The sequence below is a fragment of the Phyllobates terribilis genome, unplaced genomic scaffold (assembly GCF_046119375.1).
Source record: "Phyllobates terribilis strain yellow unplaced genomic scaffold, ASM4611937v1 Scaffold_5__5_contigs__length_657084704, whole genome shotgun sequence".
Classification (NCBI taxonomy): domain Eukaryota; kingdom Metazoa; phylum Chordata; class Amphibia; order Anura; family Dendrobatidae; genus Phyllobates; species Phyllobates terribilis.
In genome coordinates, this window is record NW_027362765.1 from 619,444,331 (window position 1) to 619,468,237 (window position 23,907).

General features: G+C 41.0%; 1 protein-coding gene across 1 annotated transcript in view; it reads right to left on the bottom strand.

Annotated features, from left to right (window-relative positions):
* LOC141273767 (protein ELYS-like) overlaps window positions 1-23,907 on the bottom strand; it is a 105,631-nt gene that overhangs the window by 42,923 nt on the left and 38,801 nt on the right. Inside the window, exons 15-22 of the mRNA XM_073686105.1 lie at window positions 23,708-23,812; window positions 21,861-21,954; window positions 20,816-20,933; window positions 17,242-17,298; window positions 16,827-16,973; window positions 11,180-11,367; window positions 10,899-11,043; window positions 697-828 (exon numbers count right to left, since the gene is read on the bottom strand). Coding sequence (XP_073542206.1) covers window positions 697-828; window positions 10,899-11,043; window positions 11,180-11,367; window positions 16,827-16,973; window positions 17,242-17,298; window positions 20,816-20,933; window positions 21,861-21,954; window positions 23,708-23,812 — 986 coding nt within the window. The remainder of the gene's footprint in view (window positions 1-696; window positions 829-10,898; window positions 11,044-11,179; window positions 11,368-16,826; window positions 16,974-17,241; window positions 17,299-20,815; window positions 20,934-21,860; window positions 21,955-23,707; window positions 23,813-23,907) is intronic.

Sequence of the window (23,907 nt, forward strand, 5' to 3'; positions counted from 1 at the left end):
AGCCGTAATATCCCATTACACTTTGATCCCAGCGATTATATGACCAATTAGTGTCAGGAAGGAGCCAGACCAGATCGAGATGAGCTTTACAATGCATTGATGCGATAGATTTGCTCTGTAATGGGGGATAATATGCCAAGCCAACAATTAAAAAAAGAAAATCTTTTTTAATGATGTTAAAAAAATGTGTGAAACACAAAATAAAAAGATATTTCACATAATTACATAGGTTGCAAAAAAGACCTAGGTCCATCAACCTTCTTCCACCAATTGTACATTTTGTCACTAAATTAACTATAACCCACAAAGTTACGTGTATCAAGGAAATCATCCAGCCTTGTATAAAAGCTGTTATAGTGTCTGCCATTACTACCTCTTGTGGTCGGGCATTCCACAGTCTGACTGCTCTGACTGTAAAGAACCCTTTCCTATGTTTCCTGAAAACAGACACCTCCAACTGGGGGTGAAGCTGCAAGCATCTATATACTGTATTTAAAAGGGGCATTATAAGGCATGTATTCGGCGCTGGCACCTCACCATCTCAGTGTTCAGACAGAACAGTCAGAGAAACTATTTTTGAAAAGGAGAGATAGCCCTTCCAGTCCTTAAAAGACAGAACTATGGAATCACTTTCACTTATTGTTATTACTTACATATATATTCATGATACTCTTTAAAATGAAACAGAGGACTTACTAGGTGATAATTGTTCAGTGACTGGTTTAGCCGCAAAGCTGGTATGTAATTTGCTCTCTGTAAATGATGTACCAACAAGATCTCTTGATTTTGAATACCTCCGTTTGTGCGCAAATATGTATGCAAGTAATCCTATAATAAAAATAAAGATTTATTAAAGCATAAGGCAAAAGGAAACCTTCACGTTCTGTCTGAATCACTGTTCCTACCGGAACAAAAGTGACAATTCTAAAAGAAACGTCGTATAATCGCACAGGGAAAATGTCCTACAATTTGTGGCTGTTAACCTTTTCCTGTCACTGCCAGTTTTAGCATTTCTGAATAGGCCATATAAAGGGTTTTTCGTGACACTGTGCTTTATTTCAGGGGTAAATTTAGGTGGATATGTCTTGAAAACAGCTGAAACTTTAACCCCTTAACGACTGCCGATACGTATTAGAACGGCAGTTGTAAAGGGGCCTTATTCCTGATTTGTTTTAAAACGGCGATTGGGAATAAGATTGTAGCGCTGCCCGTCGGCTGTATGCGACAGCTGACACCCTGCTATAATCGGCCCTGGCCGCTTTTGTAACTGATCGGGCAAATTAACCCCTCAAATACTGCTGTCAATCGCAACAGAGCTATTTAACTGGTTGTAAGGGGGTTGCAAGATCCCCTTTGTAACCATGGGACCCACAAAATGAAAACTGCGGGTACCGATGGTTATCATGGTACCTAGAGGTCATCTGATGACCCCAGGGTACGATGGTCCGTAAGATCTAGCTATAAGCCTGGTCTCACAAGCACACTCCGTGACTCACTGACCGTCTCATGCACTGCAGTACACGAAAAATGTCCCACAGTGGGACGAAGTACAAAGAAAAGTGAAAAAGTAAAATAAAATATGTAAAAAACACACCCAAAAAAGCACACCCAAATCACAAAAAGTCATTTTGCCACTCAAAAAGCAGTGTTTGTGAAAAAAAACAACCCAAAAACCCCCACAATTGTTAACACCGTATCCAGAACGACCCACTTTATAAAACTGGTCCGTTATTTATTCCTTACGGCTAACGGCGTTAAGAAAATAAAAAAAAACACCAAAAATGTCACTTTTTCATCAGACTGACTCACAAAAATTTTTAATAAAAAGCTTTCAAAAAGTCATATGAAGAAAAAAAGAATGGTATAAATTAAAATCGCCAAACCGTCCCGCAAAACAAAAACTGCAATATGGCTCATTCAGCAAAAAAAAAAAAAGTTACAGTTCTCAGAATATGGCAATGTAAAAACTAATTCATTTTTGTAAAACATTGTTTTTAGTGTGTAAAAATAGCAAAGCATAAAAAAAACAATATAAATCTGGTATCTCTGTAATCGTACCGACCCAATGGACAAATCAGTCTTATCACTTACCACACAGTGAACGGCGCAAAAAATAAAAAACATAAATAACTAAATTACTGTTTTTTGTTCATTGTGTCTGAATATCTGAATAAAAAGCAATCATAAAACATTATGTGCCCCAAAATGGCAACAAAAAAATCTGCAACTCGTCCCGCAAAAGAGGGATTTTTGGTACTCACCGTAAAAGCTCTTTCTTTGAGCCTTTATTGGTGGACACAGATAGCCATGAGTGTATGCATCTGTCGCTGGGAGGCCGCTAGGCAAAAAAAGAATTAGCTCCTCCTCAGCAGTATACACCCATCGACTGGCACAAAGCTCGTCAGTTAGTGAACAAGCAGTAAGAGAAGCAACAAACAACCGAACTATATACAGGCCCAACAGAGGCACATAGGCCCAACATAGGCATAAACCAGGGAGGATGCTGTGTCCCCCAGTGAAGGCTCTAAGAAAGATTTTACAGTGAGTACAAAAAATCCTTCTTTCGTTATTGCTTCATTGGGGGACACAGGTAACCATGGGATGTCCTAAATCAGTCCCAAGGAGGGAATAGAATAACTGCCAAATCAGCTTGGACGGCAGGCGACCACCGCTTGCAGAATCTTCATACCTAGGCCAGCATAGACCGAGGCGTAGATATCTACTCTGTAGAACCTTGTGAAAGTGTAACGAGATGACCAGGTATCAGCTTTGCAAATCTGGGTTGCAGAGGCCTGTTGGCAAACAGTCCAAGAAGCCCCCAACGCTTGGGTGGAGAGCGCTCTTACTCCCGGAAGGGGTAGCCTGTGTGTAGCGCGATATGCCTCCAGTATAGCCGAGCGAATTCAGCGATGGTTAGATTTTGTAGCAGGGAGATCCTTGCGATGACCCTCAGATGACAAACAAGGTGTCAGAACATCTGAATGAAGCGGTCCTTGATAGGTAGACACAGAGCTCTGCTCAGGTCCAGCTTGTGAAGGGATCTTTCAAGGGGATGAACCAGAGATGACCAGAAAGAAGGCAGAACAATGTCCTCGTTGATGTGGAATGAGGAGACTACCTTAAGAAAGGAGGAACTGGTCTGAAAACTACCTTGTCCTGATGGAGAATGAGAAAAGGAGAGCGACTAGAGAGCTGCCAGCTCAAACTCTTCTGAAGGACGTGATGGCTACCAAAAAGGCAACCTTCCAGGAAAGGAATGACGACAAGATGTCATGGATAGGTTCGAAGGGGGCTTGCTGAAGGATGCTTAGACCAGATTAAGGTCCCAAGAGCCTACAGGAGGGCAATATGGCAAAGCCAGGCGAGCAACTCCATGGAGGAAGGTCTTGAGCTTGGGACGAGAAGCCAAATTCCGTTGAAAAAGAATTGAGAGTGCAGAGATCTGAACCTTGAGAGTACTGATAGAAAGCCCAGAGTCGAGTCCCAACTGGAGAAAAGCCAAGATGGATGGAAGAGAAAAAGACATGTGAGCAGAAAAGGTTGTTTTCACACCATCAAAAAAAAAAAAAGAAAAAAAAAAGGCCTTCCAAGTCCGATGTTAAATGCGTGAGGACGCGGGCTTTCTTGCTCTGACCATGGTCTGTATGACCTGGGATGAAAAACATGCTTCTCTCAAAACCAATGCCATTAAATTCAGAGACAGAGAATTCTGGTGGAAGAGGGGACCCTGAGAGAGAGAGAGTAGGTCCCTTCTGGGCCAGTCTACAGCCACCATGATTACTGGGACTCCCTCTGCCTTGGTCTTCTTGATGACTCTCGGGATCAGTGGCAGAGGCGGAAAGAGGTAAGGAAGATGAAAATGAAATCATGGAATGAGGAGGGTGTCATAACCGACTGCCAGAGGGGTAGCGAGACCTGGCTACGAAGTGAGGCACCATTAGATAGACGTCGGTGGTGCCCCATCTGTGACAGATCTTATCGAACACGATGGGGTTGAGTGTCCACTCGCCCGAGGAGAGTCTGATGACTAAGGAAGTCGGCGGCCCAATTGTCCACCCCCAGAATGTGTACTGACGATATTGCTGGCATGTGTCACTCGGCCCAGACCAGAATCCATGAGACCGCCGTGATAACGGATTTGCGGCTTGTTAAGCCCTGTCGGTGTATGTATGCCACGGCTGTGGCGTTGTCTGATTGAATGCATACTGGATAACCAGCTAGGAGATTCTACCAGTGGAGAAGGGAGATGTAGAAGACTCCATCAGCCAAAAAATAAAAAAAGTTATAGGTCACAGAAAAAAGCGATACAAAATTTTTTTTTCAATAAAACACTCTTTATTGTGTAAAAGCGCCAAAACATAAAAAAAATATATAAATGTGGCACTGATGTAAACGTACTGACCCAAAGAATAACGCTGCCTTATCAATTTTACCACATGCGGAAATGCATTAAAAAAAACAAACAAACAAAAAAAAAAAAAAACAATTCCTGAATTGTTGGTTTTTGTTTATTCTGCCTCCTAAAAATCGGAAGAAAAAAGCGATCACAAAATGTCACGTGCCCAAAAATGGTACCAATAAAAACATTCACTTGTCCCATAAAAAACAAGCCATCACATGACTGTCGGCCAAAATATGGAAAAATAATAGCTCTCAAAATATGGCGATGCTAAAACTAGTCTATGCAAAAAAAAAAAAAAAAAAGCACCTTTTCGTGTGTGACAGCTGTCAATCATAAAAATCTGATATGGATCTGGTATCGCTGAAATCGCACCGACCCGAAGAATAAGGTCGTCTAATCACTTATACCGCACGAGGAACGGTGTAAAAAATAAACGCTAGGGTTAGGGTTGGGATTTTTTTAAAAGTGAAAAAAAAAAAAAAAGATGATATGGTGACTAGTGTTGAGCGGAAGTGCTCACTACTTGAGTCTGCATCGGGTGCTCAGGTATGCGCTGAGTATCGCGGATGCTCGAGTGACATGCTCAAGTCTCCGCCCCATATGATTCGTTGCCAAAAAAAAAAAGTTGCGTGGATTGACTGCCATGCACGAGTGGTCCAAGCATGTTTTTTTTTTTTGGGTGTCTAACAAACATGAAACATGCGAGTGGAGACTCGAACATGTCACTCGAGCACCCGCGATACATGGTGCATACCCGAGTACTCAAGTAGCGAGCACTTGCACTCAAGACTAATGACAACTTGATGACCTAATGTTATCAAATTCTGTGTCGTACCTCTAAGTTCAAAATGTTCACTATACCCCTTGATAAAATCCTTGAGGGGTCTAGTTTTTAAAATGGGGTCACTTGTGGGGGGTTTCCACTATTTAGGCACATCAGGGGCTCTCCAAACGCGATATGGCTTCCACTCTCAATTCCAGCCAATTTTGTGTTCCTTCCTTTCTGAACCATGCCGTGCGCCAAAACAGTCTATTTTCCCCACATATGGGGTATCGGTGCACTCAGGAGAAATTGCACAACACTTTCTGGGGTCAATTTTCACCTCTTACCTTTGTGAAAATGAAAAATTTGGGGCTAAAAGATCATTTTTGTGGAAAAAGTTAGATTTTTTTATTTTTACGGCTCCATGTTCTAAACTACTGTGAAGCACCTTGGGGTTCATGGTGCTCACCACACATCTAGATAAGTTCCCTGAGGGGTCTAGTTTCCAAAATTGTGTCACTTGTGGGAAGTTTCCACTGTTTAGGCACATCAGGGGCTCTCCAAACACGACATGGCGTCTGCTAATTATTCAAGCAAATTTTACATTCAAAAACTCAAATGGCGCTCCTTTCTTTCTGAATCCTGCCGTGCGCCCAAACAGTGGTTTTCCCCCACATAATGGGTATCGGCGTGCTGAGGAGAAAATTGCACAACAAATTTTGGGCTTTATTTTTTCTGTTACACTTGCGAAAATAAAAATTGTGGTCTAAAGTAAAATTTTTGTGAAAAAAAAATAAAAATGTTCATTTTTTTCTTCCACATTCCAAAAATTTGTGTGAAGCACCTGAAGGGTTAATAAACTTCTTGAATGTGGTTTTGAGCACGTTGAGGGGTGCAGTTTTTAGAATGGTGTCCCTTTTGAGTATTTTCTGTCATAAAGGCCCTTCAAAGTCACTTCAAATGTGATGTGGTCCCTAAAAAAATGGTTCTGTAAATTTTGTTGGAAAAAAGAGAAATCACTGGTCAACTTTTAACCCTTATAACTTCCTAACAAAAAAAAAAATTGGTTCTAAAATTGTGCTGATGTAAAAGTCGACACGTGGGAAATGTAAAAGTAGACACGTGGGAAATGTAAAAGTAGAAACGTGGGAAATGTTATTTATTAACTATATTGTGCTACATATCGCTCTGATTTAAGGGCATGAAAATTCAAAGTTTGAAAATGTCTTTTTTTTTTACAAATAAATGCAAGTCATACTGAAGAAATTTTACCACAATCATGAAGTACAATATGTCATGAAAAAACATTCTCAGAATCAGGGGGATCCGTTGAAGCGTTCCAGAGTTATTACCTCATAAAGTGACAGTGGTCAGAATTGTAAAAACTGGCCTGGTCATTAATGAGCCGACCACCCTCGGGGGGTTAAAGAATCTGTCACCAAATTTTTGCTATGTAATCTGAGAGCAGCATGATTTAGAATTTGGAAAATTAGAAATTTTGAAACTCAGAATTTACTGTCATGGAGCCAGATAGCTAGGTCACAAAAAAATAGTTAAGCATTTAAGACGTTAACATAATTTTTCCAACATTTCTTTATTTTGCTTGGCTGTTAGAAGGCTTAAAAGTTAAGCAGCAATTTTTTATAGACATTTACAAAATCTATTTTTGAAGTGACTGAGGGGCATTTATATTGGAAACCCTCAAAAAGTCATGGTGTCCCCTTCCTGACCAGGCAAAATTTTTAAATTCTGACCGATGTGTGGCAATAATTCTGGAATGCGACATCATATCTCAGTAATTATGACACATATTAGTGGTAAATTTAGGTCAATATGCTTTGTGTTTATGAAAAGATTGGAAATTTGACAAGTTAAAAAAAAAGTCAAACTTTTCATTTTTATGCCTTTAAAAAAAGATGGTCATACCACTAAAAATAAATAAACTAATATTTGCCACATGTCTACTTTACATAAGCAACTTTTTTTTAAAACAATTTTTTTGTTACGTTACAATTGTTAAAAGTTTATCAGCAATTTTTCATTTTTCCAACAAAATAAAAAATGTTGGTTTTGTAAATTAAGTGACTTTGAGGTGCCTATGTGACAGAAAATACCCAAAAGTAACACCTTTTAAAAACTGCACCCCTCAAAGTCTTCAAAGCCACATTCAAGAAGTTTATTAACTCTTTAGGTGCTTCGCCGGAATTAAAGCAATATGGAAGAAAGAATAAATACAATTTTACATTTTTCCCACAAAAATGTTGCTGTGGTCCCAAATGTTTCATTTAAATCGAGAAAAAGGAAAGAATGTACCCCAAAATTTGTTGCAATTTCTCCCAAGTACACAGATACTCCATATGTGGAGGAAAACTACTATTTGGGCGCACGGCAGGGCTTGGAAGGGATAGAGCACCATTTGACTACAAAATTGCCTTCAATAGATAGTTAACTCCATGTCATGTTTGCAGAGCCCCTATGTGCCTAAACAGTGGAATCCCCCTGACAAGTGACCCAAGTTTGGAAATTACACACCTCAATGAATATTTCTAGAGGTTTGGTGAGCACCTTGAACCCAGAAGTGCTTCACAGAATTTTATAACGCTAACCCGTGAAAATGAAAGATCACATTTTTCCATCAAATATGTTGGTTTTGCCCCAAACTTTTCATTTTCACAAGAGAAGCAGGAGTAATTGGGCAACAAAATTTGTTGTGCAATTTCTCCCGAGTACGTCGATAACCCATATTTAGGGGAAAACTACAGGCAGTGCTCGGAAGTAAAGGAGACATATTTGAATTTTGGTGTGCCATTTTGACTGGAATTTATTGGAGAAACCCCCCACAAGTGACCCCATTTTAGAAACTACACCACTTGAGAAATTCATCTAGGGGTGAAATGAGCATTTTTAACCCTCAGGTGACTCACAGAATTGTATAATATTGGACTGAGTAAATTGAAGAAGTTGATTAACAAATTGGATAAATTTTTCGAGTTTGCCAATACCCCATATGTGGTTGAAAGCTAGTTTTAAGGCAGAGTGCAAGGCTCAGAAGGGAAGGAGCACCATAGGAGTGCAGATTTGCTGGAATGGTTTGAGGGTGCCATGTTTCATTGGCAGTGTCCCTTACATTGCCAGTTAAACAGACACCACCAATAAATTTCCACACATTACAAACTACACCCCTCAATAAATTCATGCAAGGGTGCAGTTAACATGTGGACATCACATGTGTCTCACAGCATTTTATACCATTGGGTGGTGAAGAAACAATTATCACATTTTTAACACTATAATGTTGTTTTAGCCTTAAATTTTCCATTTTTATAAGAATTAATAGGAAAAATTGCACAACTACCTGTGAGGTCCATTTTTCCCCCAGAGCACCAATACCCAACATGTAGCAGGAACTACATTTCAGGCACAGTGGAAAGCTCAGAAGGGAAAGAGCACCATATTGTAGTACAGATTTTACTGTTATGATTTACGGGTGCCATGACCCACTGGAAGAGCCCCTGAGGTGCCAGAACAGCAGAACCTTACCAATAGTGACCCACATTTTACAAACTACACTTCAGTGAATTCACCCTACACCACGGGTGTGTCACAGAATTTTATACCATTGAGCAGTGAAGAAAAATAATTTAATTTTCCATTTTCACACAGGAAAATGGGTAAAAATGGTACCAAAATTTGCCACACAATTTCTTCTGAATGTGGCAATACAGCACTGCTTAGCCATACAGCGAGACTCAGGATGGAAGGAGCATTATTTGTCTCTCTGTGAACAAGTTATAGTAGAATGTGTCACAGAATAATACCTGACGAAGACACCCGAGCAGTCTCAAAAGATTGCTATTTGTTACCATCTTTTCAGTTAGCAATTAAAAGGCATCAACCACTGAGGACTCTTAAATTTGAATATTTTTCTATCTACTGTCTAACACAGTAAAAAGATATTTTTTATCCTGTATTCATACCACAAAAATGTTGTTTTACGAGGGAAAATGGGTAGAAATGGTACCAAAGTTTATCACACAATTTCTGCTGACCAAGCAATACCTCATATGTGGCTATACAGTACTGCTTACCCACATGGTGAGACTCGGGGGGGAGGAAGCGCTAGGACTCTTTGAGAATAAATTATTGTAGAATAGTTTGTGGACTCCACATACAGAGCCCAACGTACCAGAAGGGCAGAACCTCCCCCTCGAGTAACCCTATTTTGGAAATTACACCCAATTGGGAATTTATTTACAGGTGTAGTGACAATTTTAATGGATGATGCAGAGTTAAAAATGCAAACCTGCCATTGTAGTGCCCATACATTATGCCCAACCTGTGCTTCCGGAAACATGTACCCCGTAATTTAAGCGGGCCCTCAACGCTACAGAAGTGCCAAATTTGTGGACGCTAAACGTGGTTTAGGCACATTGTGCAGCTTAGACGGAGGGGGGCATTTGGATCTGGGAGTGCAGAATTTGCTGGATTTCTTTTGCGGTGAGCAATTTCACTTTTCCAGAGCCTTTGTGCAACCAGTAAGGTGGAAACCCTCTATATTTCCACTGACAGGTGACGGACCTGAGTGGGGACTTGTTTTTTTGTGAATTAAATCAAAGCTTTTATTGGGAACATTTTACATAACATTTGGGATCACATCTATACTGTGCTCTACGTTGAGCACTTACATTGGGGTTTCCATCTAAATCTCCGAATGATGTGATTCAGATGAAACCCCTGAGGGATCCATTCTCCTCTATGATGATGCAACAGAGTTCCTCTGTACTCGGTCTGGTCTCTCATCATAGAGAGCAGGATAAATGTGAGCTGAGCCTTACTTAAATCTTTAGGAGGCAAAGTGAACAAATCAACAGAATTGGTTTTATTTTTAACGCCTTCACTGTGGGTCAGCATGATTACAGAGACACCAGGTTTATTACTTTTTTTGTGTTTGGCCACTTTTGCGCCCTAAACCCCCCCCCCTTTTATTAAAAAAAACACAACAGTTTTTGCATCCCCATATTTTGAGAACTATAATGTTTGTATATTTCTGCTGACAGTCATGTGAGGACTATAGCTTTTTTTTTTTTTTATTTCTCCACTGATGAAGCTGTATGGCGTCTTTTTTTTGAGGGAGAAGATGACGACGTTACCAGCTATTTAAATACGTCTTTTTATTGCATTTTGTTCCACTTTTTTCAATGGTATGATGAAAAAGCATAGTTTGCCATTTTATGGTGTTCACTGAAGGGGTTAAATAGTGAGTTTTATAGTTCGGGTCGTTTTGGATGTGGTAATACAAAATGAGCACTTTTTCGTTTCTCTTTACAGACATATACATATTTATTGAATTATTTTTAATTTTTTGTTCTTATTTAAAATATTTTTTCAATTTTTTTTTTTTTTTTTTTTTTTTTACTTTACTTCATTCCTTTATGGGATTTTACCTTTTATTACTCTGATCACTGGGATAATGCATTACACCTGTCAGTGTTACACAAACAAAAGACTTTTAGGCCATCCTTCTTGCATGGTCTAACAGGCCACTGTAGCTGGCAGACGGAGGTCATTATTTGACCTCAGATTGCCATGACTGCCATCAGGAGCCCGTGTTTGTGTCGCAGGGGTGCTGATTGGGTGGGAGAGGGCTTCTAAAAGCTGCGATAGCGAGAACGAGACAGACAGAGTAAAGAAACTTTCTACAGTCATGGTTATGCTGGCTTTATGGCCTCTTACTTGTTCAGAATCTGTGAAGGCAAGCTTCAGCAAATCTTCCACAAGCCCCATTTCTTGACATGTTTCATACATATGTTTCAGCAGCTCTTCAACATTCAATCGGCTGGAGTGGAGCTTTTGCAGATTCCAGGCCTCAAAAATGTGCCTACAAATTGTGATAGGTCATTAAATATACAGCCAGTGGATACCATAAACCTATCGCTGTGCCCCAATTCATCATGATTCTTTAATTGTCTAAAGACAACTAGAAATTAACATGTGACAAAGGCAACAAAACTTACCTGTTTTCTAAAAATACAGTCATGTGACGTTTGACCTCTGCACTGTTGAATATTGGAGGCTTCATAGCTAGAATATAGCGTAGGGCCAGTCTGTGGTCTCCATGGCACATTAAGGTCTCTATAATCAGATTGTGCTGCCATGGCATTACCTTACTTGTGGCAGGATGGAGCAGACAGTCCACTGAATTCTAGAAGTGGAAAAAAGATCTGTTATTCTTTCTTAAAGGGAACCTATCACCTCCAAAAAACATATTTCTCTGCAAAATGAGTGGTAATAATGGCCCTCTGCAGACTGACTGGCTGCTCTGCAGAGCGTCAACTGCAGGGACAGTGATTCCAGTCAGGCTCACTGTATGGACTAGCAGCTCCCTGCACCATCCTATGGAAGAGAGCAAAGAAAAAGGAAAAAAATCTACAATAAAACTTAACCCTTTCAGGGCATGGTGATTTTTTTATTTTTGCAGTCATTTTTTTTACCTTTCGCCATCAAAAAATGTATGAGGGCTTATTTTTTACAGGACAAATTTTAATTTTGAATAGTGCCATTCATTTTACCACACAATATACTGAATAATGGTAAAACAAGCTTCAAGTGGGTTCAAATGGAGGAAAAAAAATGCATCCCAATCCTCCATTATTGGATTTTATTTTTTTTGAGGGTGTTCATTTGGCGGTTGACGGCAGTCCGATTACAGTGATACCAAACATGCAGCAATTTCTCTATATTTAACTAGAGACTTTGAGAACATGTTTCATGTGTAACTGGACACAATGGTTGCAGTGAGGAATAAATATGGTTTTTTTCTCATTTTGGCTCTGTTGCGATGATATTAGCAATGTATTTTGCACCTAACAAGTTAACAATTGTTAAGTGCAAGGGGGTGTTCTTGTTTCCACAGGGGGTTGTGCACTTTTCCTCCAATCATAAGCAGGCAGCAACAAAGCATATAAAGAACACCCCCACCATAGCTTAGAGCAGGTTTCTCAGTGTGCGATGTACCTCTTCTAGCCTAACCTCCTGCATGAGTGGCAGTGTGCAGGGAGGGGCAGTACAGCGGAGTTTAAAGGGAATCTGCCACCCCCTGGGAGATAGCAGACCTCTAATATGGCCATACAGGGGATAGAAAACGTGCCTTTATAAAAACACATATCTCTGCAATCAGACCTCTACTATGGGCCATACAGGTAGTATAGAGTTACTTTTCTATAACTTGCATGCCCATAGTAGAGGTCTGATATCACCGGGGGGGTGACAGATTCCCATCAGACCTCTACTATGGGCCATACAGGTAGTATGGAGTTACTTTTCTATAACCTGCATGCCCATAGTAGAGGTCTGATATCACCGGGGGGGGTGACAGATTTCCCATCAGACCTCTACTATGGGCCATACAGGTAGTATAGAGTTACTTTTCTATAACCTGCATGCCCATAGTAGAGGTCTGATATCACCGGGGGGGTGACCGGTTCCCATCAGACCTCTACTATGGGCCATACAGGTAGGTATAGAGTTACATTTCTATCACCTGTATGCCCATAGTAGAGGTCTGATATCACCGGGGGGGGTGACAGGTTCCCATCAGACCTCTACTATGGGCCATAGAGGTAGTATAGAGTTACTTTTCTATCACCTGCATGCCCATAGTAGAGGTCTGATATCACCGGGGGGGGGGGGGTGACAGGTTCCCATCAGACCTCTACTATGGGCCATACAGGTAGTATAGATTTACTTTTCTATACCCTGTATGGCCATAGTAGAGGTCAGATATCTCCCAGGGGGGGACAGATTCCCATCAGACCTCTACTATGGGCCATACAGGTAGTATAGAGTTACTTTTCTATCACCTGCATGCCCATAGTAGAGGTCTGATATCACCGGGGGGGGGTGACCGGTTCCCTTTAAATGTGTCCCATAAACCCTTCTGTCAGCTCTTTTCTAATCACTGATCGCACTGCAGACATAAACGGGATTACATCCTACTCACTGACAAACCTGCTCTACGCTATGGTGGGGCGTGTTTGCTATGTTGCTGCCGGCTTATGGATTGGTCAGCATCATACAGGTGTAAGAACCATACGTCACCAGTGACATCTCTGTGATAACTCATTAGGGGTAAAATTTAAGAAAAAAAAAAAAAAAAGAGGAAAAAAACACAAAACAAACATTTTATACTGCTCTGCAACCATTATTATATCCAGTTGAACATGGAAAATTTGGTGACCGGTCCTCTAAGTGGTCTTAGAAAGCAAAACATTATTTTGTGTTGCCATTTTCCTAGACTCTTGTGTGCTATCCTGACATTTTTATTGAAACCAATTTTGTGTACATATAATGCACGGTTTGCTTATTAATTACTTTTTTCCAGGTTGGTGAGGTGACCCAAAAAAATGAAATTCTAGCTTTTTTTTTTTATGGAGTTCACTAATGGGTTAATTCGTTACGTATTTTAATGGACTGTACTTTTATGAATGCAGCAACAACAAATGTTTTTGTTCCTTTATTTTTAAACTGAGGAAAAGGGGGCGATTTTAATTTATTCAACTTTTAAAAACTTTTTATTCACATTTTTGTGAAACCGGTGATCGTTTATAGCACATACAGTAATGCAGTATATACAGTGGGGAAAAAGTATTTAGTCACCAATTGTGCAAGTTCTCCCACTTAATAAGATGAGAGGCCTGTAATTGACATCATAGGTAGACCTCAACTATGAGAGACAACATGACAAAACAAATCCTGAAAATCACATTGTCTGATTTGGAAAGATTTTTTTTTTCACATTTTGGTGGAAAATAAGTATTTGTCAATTACAAACAAGCAAGATTTCTGGCTCTCACAGACCTGTAACTTCTTCTTTAAGAGGCTCCTCTGTCCTCCACTCATTACCTGTAGTACTGGCTCCTGTTTGAACTTGTTATCATTATAAAAGACACCTGTCCATAACCTCAAACAGTCACACTCCAAACTTCACTACGGTGAAGACGAAAGAGCTGGCGAAGGACACCAGAAACAAAATTGTAGCCCTGCACTAGGCTGGGAAGACTGAATCTGCAATAGGCAAGCAGCTTGGTGTGAAGAAATCAACTGTGGGAGCAATAATCAGAAAATGGAACACATACAAAGACCACGGATATTCTCCCTCCATCTGGGGCTCCACACAAGATCTCACCCCGTGGGGTTAAAATGATCTCCAGAATGGTGAGCAAAAATCCCAGAACCACACGGGGGGACCTAGTGAATGACCTGCAGATAGCTGGGACCAACTTTACAGGCTACCATCAGTAACACACTACGCCACCAGGGACTCAGATCCTGAAGTGCCAGACGTGTCCCCCTGCATAAGCCATTACATGTCCGGGCCCGTCTGAAGTTTGCTAGAGAGCATTTGGATGATCCAGAAGAGTATTGGGAGAATGTCATATGGTCATCTGAAACCAAAGTAGAACTGTTTGGTAGAAGCACAACTCAGCGTGTTTGGAGGAGAAAGAATGTGGAGTTGCATCCAAAGAACACCATACCTACTGTGAAGCATGGGGGTTGCAACGTCATGCTTTGGGGCTGTTTCTCTGCCAAGGGACCAGGGCGACTGATCCGTGTACAAGAAAGAATGAATGGGGCCAAGTATCATGAGATTTTGAGTGAAAACCTCCTTCCATCAGCAAGGGCATTGAAGATGAAACGTGGCTGGGTCTTTCAGCATGACCATGATACTAAGCACACCGCCAGGGCAAAGAAGAAGTTTCTTCGTAAGAAGCATTTTTAAAGGTCCTGGAGTGGCCTAGCCAGTCTCCAGATCTAAACTCTATAGAAAATCTTTGGAGGGAGTTGAAAGTCCGTGTTGCCCAGTGACAGCCCCAAAACATCACTGCTCTAGAGGAGATCTGCATGGAGGAAAGGGCCAACATACCAGCAACAGTGTGTGCCAACCTTGTGAAGACTTACAGAAAACGTTTGACCTCTGTCATTGCCAACAAAGGATATATAACAAAGTATTGAGATGAACTTTTTTTATTGACCAAATATTTATTTTCCACCAAAATTTAAAAAAAAAATCTTTCCAAATCAGACAATGTGATTTTCAGGATTTGCTTTCTCATTTTGTCTCTCATAGTTGAGGTCTACCTATGATGACAATTACAGGCCTCTCGCATCTTTTTAAGTGGGAGAACTTGCACAATTGGTGGCTGACTAAATACTTTTTTTCCCCACTGTAGTTGAGATCGTGGTATTAAGAGGACAATGACAGAATCTTCAGCATACCACCGGCTGTCATAGTAACTAATCGGTCCCCACCAGATTGGCAGCAGTGTTTAAATTGGTAACCATCGCAACGGAAACTTCTCTCCGGCAGCGGCTGTTAGAGACTGATGTCAGCTATGTCTTACAGCCAGCATTAGCCAAGTGTGGAAGACGCTCAGCTCCTAAGTCCCCTCCACACATGCGGACCCCTTCCTAGGATGTGAATTCATGTCCTAATTCTGGGAAATTAACTTTTTTTCATCCCTTTCTCCAGTAAGCTTTCCAGACATGATTCCATAGCCACTTACCTGCAGATTACCACTATATATGCAGATAAATAGCATATTTTTTTGGAGGTGACAGGTTACCTTAAAGATGTGCAGAAGCCGGCAGCTCAGAGAAATGAGTAATAAAATCCTTAAAAGCAGTTGTCTGGGACTTTGCTAGTGACGGATTATCGTTACGATAGGTCATCAATATCTGAATGCTGGGGGTGTGACATTTAACTCCCCCCCACCAATCAGATGCTTTAAGTGTCAGCTGTGGAGCTGCACAGCGCCATCAACTGTAAAGTGGCCACAACCTGGTACTACACATTTGCCGCCTGTACAGTACACGGAAGAGACTACTGTGCAGTTGTCGGACTGTGTAATTCCGCTTCACAACTGAGTACGTCTGGCTGCCACTGGCAACTGGAAGAGCTGATAAGTGGGGGTGTGGAGAGTCTCACCCCCAATGATTGGAAACTGGTGACCTATCCTAAAGATTGTGAATCAATATTAAAGTCCCAAACCCTTTAACATACATAACATCAATTATAGACTATATATACATAGACACACACTGTATATTCAATTGCCGCAGCACCTTGAGCAATGACGATGCTGTAGTTCCCAGCGGGTGACAGGTTGATGTGGACACAAGACAAGAATCGCAGACGTCTGCTCTGACAAAATAGTAAAGGCTGCAGTCAATACGCTGCGGATTTGCTGCGGCAGTCATGTGAAACAACAATGTCACCTGCCAGGAATAGCAGCGCCTATCTCGCTTGACTGCCAACCGTTGCGGAAGACTAATATACATTACTTTTCATTTCTAGGGGGAATGGAGTTAAGGGTTTGTCGGTAGTGGACAACCCCTGTAAATGAAGTGTGTATCTGAAGTAAAATGGTATGGATTGTGTGGAAGGACAAAACTCTAAATTCCCCGTTTTCTATTAGAGCCAGATCAGCTACATATCAGCATTTCTGAAGGGGTTTCTTCTTTATAAAGCAAAGTGAAAAGGTATTTTTACTGAACCGGTTGAGTTCAGTAGAATTACCAGGATGATATTACCAGCCCAGATATCTACACAACCTTAAGGGTACTATAATAATTAAAAATACAAGTAAACAGTAAAAACAATACCTGATAATCATTGTGATCCAGAAGCCAAAAGCCTTGAGTAAGTTTTATTAGACCACAAGGGATGGAAAAAGCTGCGGGAAATGATTCTATGGAAGAATCCGGCTTATCTGAGAACGAGTACATGACATCCAACAAAAAATAGACCATCTGGTATACAAGTGGTTAAGGTTATTTGCAATACATAGTCTTGTAAATAATTATAAATGTTTTGCACAAAACTATATGTTTTGGTTTAGACAAGAGAACTCTAGCTTAATTTGTGAAAGAAATTGGTGAACTTTTGGCCCACAGTGTTGCACTTTAAGCCAGGCCTTTTCCACTAAACCATACGCCTTTGTCTGGCATAAATCACAAATATGGTGGAAATCATGAGACCTTTTTGTTTTAGGTCATCTGGTAAACGGAAAAAGGATACAATTGTGTGTTTGTTTATTTCATCTGTATCTTCTAGTAGATACACGTCTAGAAGTGCCTGCAACACACAGTGTTAAAGATCAGTTAGCAAGAACGAAAAAAGTTAAAAAGGGGTATTCCCATCTCAAAGATCAAGCAGTAGTTATAATATTAGCAAATACCTCCAATTAAAAATTAAGTATAGTTCTTCAGATTCACTATGTCGCTTACCTCATGTGCATCCATGGATAATACCACTAGCAACTAACTCACTATATGATTTATCATAACCATAGATACCCAAGTTACTGGAATGACAACTGACAACGTGCAGGGATGGTCAGCTGTAAGAGACAGCAGCCATCGTGATTCAGCGCAGTGACAGGACCTCGCAGCGGCGTACATGAACAGCAGTTTGCGGGAATGCACTACCCTAAGTGCCGTACATATATGGCAGATGTTGTGAAGGGGTAAATAATACCATATCGTATATCATTCTTCTTCCGAGTTAAGTTGTATGACTATCATATTTTCTGTGCATGATTATAGGGGCAGCCATCCGATATGATGCTCCATTTCTAATCGGGGATAAATGTTCCTCTTTGGGAATGAAAGTTCCACGTTGGTGTGGGTCCCAACACCCAGACACCAACCGATTAGCAAGTCATCACCCATACTGCAAATAAGTGATAAAGGGGCTGTCCGGTTAAAACTAGTTGAGAGAGATGCTTTAGGGAGATAAAAAGTAGCATAGGACTATTATGAAGAAATTGAACATTTGTAAGTTTCAGCTTTACTTTTTTTTTAAATTTTTCATACTACTATATTGAAAGAATAAGAAAAAAAATCAAAAAAGATGTTCAACATACCATATAAAGTACTGAAAAATGGGAAGACAACAGCAATGTGACCCAGTATATTCAATGAGAAAGGGATTTTACAGTAAGAAAAATGCAATTTTCACAATTCTATAATTGCGAGTTACAGGACCGTGAGCATCCCAGAGAACGCCCAATGGTTGGGGAAAAACAACAAATAACAAACCGCATACCAGACTGCAGCACCATATATCACAAGTTGGCAGAAGCCATAGTGTAAATCTTGTAAAATTTTACAAAAAGTGTGGACAGAGGCCAGATAGCAGCCAACCAGACTGCCCAGGAGGCTCCGACCAACCTTGTGGAATCAGCAGTAATCTTGAACAGTGGAGATTTACCCTTGGTCTTGTTAGCTTGCATAATAGCGAAACTGATCAATATGGGAATGGTTGTCTTGGAGGTTGACCAGCCTAGTGTGACCCATCAGGGATCACAAAAAGAGAATTGGATCTCTGGAAGATTTCCATAAGAAAGATAGGCCCTAATGGCTCTGACCATATCTAGACAGAGGGAAAACACTCACAGGGACCAGCAGGAGGATAGGCACAAGGAGGGGAGAACAATGTTATCATTAATGGGGAATGACTTGATCAACTTTTGGAAAACAATGTAGCACAGAGAACAAGAACAGCTTGTCCTGATAGGGAACAAAATAAGAGAGCCCCGCAGGAAAGGGAAGTGTGCTCAGGCACGCTATCAATGGAGGTTATTGCCACAAGAAATCACACCTTTTGTAAAGAAATACGAGACACGCCACAGAAGCATGACATCAACTTGCTGCCACTTTTTAGAGTCCTGAACTTTTATCTGAGGGATACTGAATGAGAGAAGAGCAAGGTAGTGGCTCTAGACACTAGCTACCTGGGCTTCAACAGAGGGAGGTATAGAAAATTTGACAACTAATTACTCTGCAAGGAGAAAATTACCTCAAACCTCCTAGAGGAAGGCACGAGTCAGTCCGTACTGCCATTCTTTGGTAAGAGCATCACCAAGTCTTCATGGTTGGAAAAGAGAATGGTTGCCGGACTTGACGGAAGGAAACTACTTTTTGGGAAGGAGAGGAGGACACTACTTACTTGACTTCGAGGGTGGCCCTCATTGCCCAGCAAAGGTCATGCAATGCAGAGGCTAGCTTAGTATTCTGCTCAGACTCAGAATCACTCAGAGGTAACCCCTGGAGAATCAGACTGGGCAGGGGCAGACGCAATCTCATCCGCGGTGGCACTGTCCGAGGAATGCCAGAGGATGTGTGGGAAGAAATCCTATGTCTTGTGAAAGCATCTGTGCATAGGGAAGTATGCGCCTCAATTTCTATGTGAGACAGGGCAGAATTACTCGACTTAGGAAAGAAAACATTGACACGCAAGTTGGGCTAGCAAGCGATCTAGAGAAATCAACTGTGGACTGGGAGAGGGTGGCCAGGTTACTTTGAGCCAAAGTCAAAGATCTGGCACATGCTGCTCAGTTCTTTAGGGGAATCTAAGGGGTTGTGAGTAGGCGAAGCGTTAAGGCAGCCTCACTGACCACATGATAAACATTTGTCACAGAGCAAACAAACAAAATAGGTGACCAGTGCAACAGGGGGAAAGCTTCCTAAAATAAGTTCTCCCTTGGAAAAGAACATGGCACATAGAAAAAAATTAAATAGGACCAGGACGAGGCCTAAAAGTACCAGGGAGAGGTTCAAGAGCCGTAAAATCACAGAACTGCGTCCCAAAATTATGTTGGCAGCAGAAAGGTGGCTGGAGCTGTAGAAAGGAGGTGTAGACGAACAGGAAGAACAGATGGAGGCAAAGGAGAAGCCCAGGACTGAAAGCCAGTAAAAAAAAAAAGTGACCGTCCCACAAACAGCGTGAAAAGTGCCCATTGACAACAAAAAGTCAAGCCTCAGATTATCCCGAGCAGGGAGAGCGAGATAAAATAGTTTTATGATATAGCACTACAAATTAGATTTTGAAAATTAGGAAATAAAAAGGAGACAATCCCCAAACAAACCCAGGAGGAAGCCCCTAAGGCAGAGGTTTGGAGGAGCAATTCAGTAGGCAACAGTGCGATTTGGGGGAGGGTGGGTTATAATACTCATCCTTCCAATTTTTTTTGGAAGTCCACAGGCTAAACCCTTCAGGAACCTCTACGGATTAGGGGCTCAATAGCACTCCACTGCAGCATCAGCCTTGGTGGATCGATGACCGGCGGAGATGGATGAGGAATAAAAGTTATTTCATTGAGTTGCTGGACAACCTTCTGTTGCCCGCTAAGCATTAGGAACTTTACATCAACTTCAGAGGCAGACATTTGAAATAGTAGCGATATATCCAATAACTTTTGTTAAAGCTACCGGATAAAGTATAAAGGTCTAAAACTGCAATGGAAAAATGTTCCAGCTTCTAACATCCAAGAATTTATTGAAGTAATCGATAAAAAGATGGTATGAAAATGTTTTCAAACGCTTAAAGAGGACCACACACCAGAACCTTTACTGATCATAATGAAGAGTCCACAGCAGAAACAGATCAGATACTTTCCATGCTGTTTTACACTGAACATGCATTTCAATGAGGTTCAGTTGTAAGTTCCACTTCAGCACCCAATTAGCATTAACACTTTGGAAGAGAAAGAACTTGGCCTGTGATGTATAGTTAAATGGGTTTGAAGTGATTGGAACAGTACTAAACAGTTATGGCATAAACATAAGATTGCCTTATTGGTTTTTCTTACATGCAAGGTAGCAGGTGGATATTTGCCTGAGCCACCGTCTCTCTTCCATAAATGCTCAACTCTTTCTCCAAGCCGAGAAATCAGGTTATCGATCATCAAGGTAGAATTCCATTTACCTCTGTAACATAGGAAACATAAAAAGTGTTACCTTTATACCCCTAAAAGCAATAAAAAAAATGTTGCGCAATATTATTAATCAGTTTGTATAACTCCTTAAAGGCAAGGGTCACGTTTGGCCTTCAGAACAATTTTTTAATTTTGTAATCTCTGCCTTCCGAAAATGTCTGAGAAGTTTTATTCATCTGTTATCATGGCCATATACATTTACAAATTTAAAATGTTTTCTTATATTTAATTAAATGTTACTTTTTTTCTCCCCCTTAACAGTCTCAGATTTGGATGTTGTCAATAAGTATTCAGCCCAGGGTCATTTATATACGGTCAGACCTGGACACTCCAGCGCTTCTAGAACCTTGTAATTGTGGCTTTCCAGCAGCACAAAGTAACATGTAGGTCGGACAGCAATTAACAGCCTCTGATCTATACAGAAGAACCTAATCCAATCCGGTCCCAATGATGGCATTTACACCAAAAGCTCTCTGCTCCAACTAAAACGTGTGCACTTTCATGCGGCAGAAATGGGGTGATGGAGAAGGATGAATGTGTTACCTAGCATGCAATTTTTGGGGAATAAATCCAATAAAAGGAGCAAGACTCTTTCCTTTAGATTTTTCAATTTTGTGTCAAGGGAAAAAAAAAAAAAACCACCATCAGCAAAGGGCTTATTCAGACGTCTAAGCACAGACGCTAATGCACAGACTGGCTGCGGGTCTCCAGACCCAAGCGTGACAGCTTCATGTATTTCTATGAGCCGGTCACTCTCGAGTCTGGAGAGCAGTGGCCAGAATGTGCATTGCAGTTCCATCTCAGACAGTTTTTATGGACGTCTGAATGAGCTCCAATAGGGATTTCTGACAAACTGACTAGAAAAAGTGGTAGGGAACTGAAGTCCGTATTACAGAAAACAGAGCAACATTTTCACTACCTAGACAAATGCTCCAGCTTTTTCCGACGCTCAGCATAGTAGTGCTGAACCAGTTGATAATTGTAGTATGGCCTGGTCAACTGCACGGCTCCATCTGACCGAATGAACAAGGAAAAAAAAGGGAGAATAAACACAAGTATATAGCAAAATGAAAAACAAAAAGTACATTCATTTTGTTTTGGTCAAGAAAATCGTGACAATTGCAGCAAAACATTTATTAGTTAAGGGGGTTGTTCGGTCACAACAAATTTGATGACCTATCCAACAAGGCCATTGGCTAATTAAAAAAAAAAATTCTTGCTCTAGATCAAAAGTGCATAATCTGTGGCCCAGGATACCCTTCTGTGTGCCCTCAACCATGTGCTTGGTCATATGTATTTTATATGTCATGGAGAAGACCAGCGAGGCATAGCACTGAAAGGGAAGGTAATTATGGTGTGCTGTGGGGTCATTTCTGGGGGAGCCGTATTGTGGCAGAATGTGCGAATCCTGATTCCTGTAGCACAGAAAGGAGTAGATCAGATGAAGAAATGTCACATGCGTGAATGGCCCTTATATGCATTGTAGATGATGGGAGAAGGGAAACACTCGACTGTTTCAGTGTCCTACACACAGTACAGACAAAAAGTTTGGACACACCTTCTCATTGAAAGATTTTTCTGTATTTTCATGACTATGAAAATTGTCCATTCACACTGAAGGCATCAACAGGACAATGACCCCAAACACATCTCCAGGCTGTGTAAGGGCTATTTGACCAAGAAGGAGAGTGATGGGGTGCTACGCCAGATGACCTGGCCTCCACATTCACCAGACCTGAACCCAATCGAGATGGTTTGGGGTGAGCTGGACTGCAGAGTGAAGGCAAAAGGACCAACAAGTGCTAAGCATCTCTGGGAACTCCTTCAAGATTGTTGGAAGACCATTTCCGGTGACTACCTCTTGAAGCTCATCAAGAGAATGTCAAGAGTGTGCAAAGCAGTCATCAAAGCAAAAGGTGGCTACTTTGAAGAACCTAGAATATAAGACATATTTTCAGTTGTTTCACACTTTTTTGTTAAGTATATAATTCCACATGTGTTAATTCATAGTTTTGATGCCTTCAGTGTGAATGTACAATTTTCATAGTCATGAAAATACAGAAAAATCTTTAAATGAGAAGGTGTGTCCAAACTTTTGGTCTGTACTGTATACTACAATGTATAGAGCTGAATGCATGGTCTCTTACTTTCTGGTCAGCAAACCAATTAGAATGGTACCTCTATTTTCCTCACGAGTGGGAGCTCTATAAATTGATCCAGCAACTAGTTGTTATTTATGGCACATACTTTCAATATAAAGTAAATGTCTCAGAAGGTAAGTCTTTAGTACTATTGCAGGCCATGGAGTTGGTTCGATCAGACCATGTTGTTCTCGGACCCAAAAAGGCTGTGCATTGGAGATGTTTTCTGCCCTGAAGGTTTATGCCGGGGTCCCACTAGCTTATGGCATCAGAAATGCTAATGAGTGTGGGCTCCTGCTCTGCTGGGAGCGTGAGCCGAGAGTCAGTGCCCGGATTCTCTCGCATGAGGGGATCGCAGCACAGCTGGAGAGGGGACGGAGAAAGTCATTTCTCCATCTCCTGTTGCCGGCGGGAATCGCACTGCACTCGGGTGATATCCAAGTGCAGTGTGATGTTTCACACGCACCCATAGACTTATATGGGCGCGTACAATCCAATTCTCGGGTACAATCGTTTTCGCATGAGAAAATAATCGCAGATGTGAGCTACACCATAGGGTAACATTGGGGTGAGTGCAATCTGATTTTTTTATTGGATTGAACAGCAAGTGGGAGCAAGCCCTTACCTGGGTTATCTGGCAGAAGACCACAACGACAAAACCAAAGGACTACAGAGGCATAGTGACTTAAGAGCTTGGTCACTGAAAGCTTATTGGTTAAGTTAACTAATCCTAATGAAGGAAAATAGGAAATGTTTAAGTCAAATAATGTAGGAAACACGTTAAAATATTTTGCTGTATTTGATACACATTACTTATTTGATGAT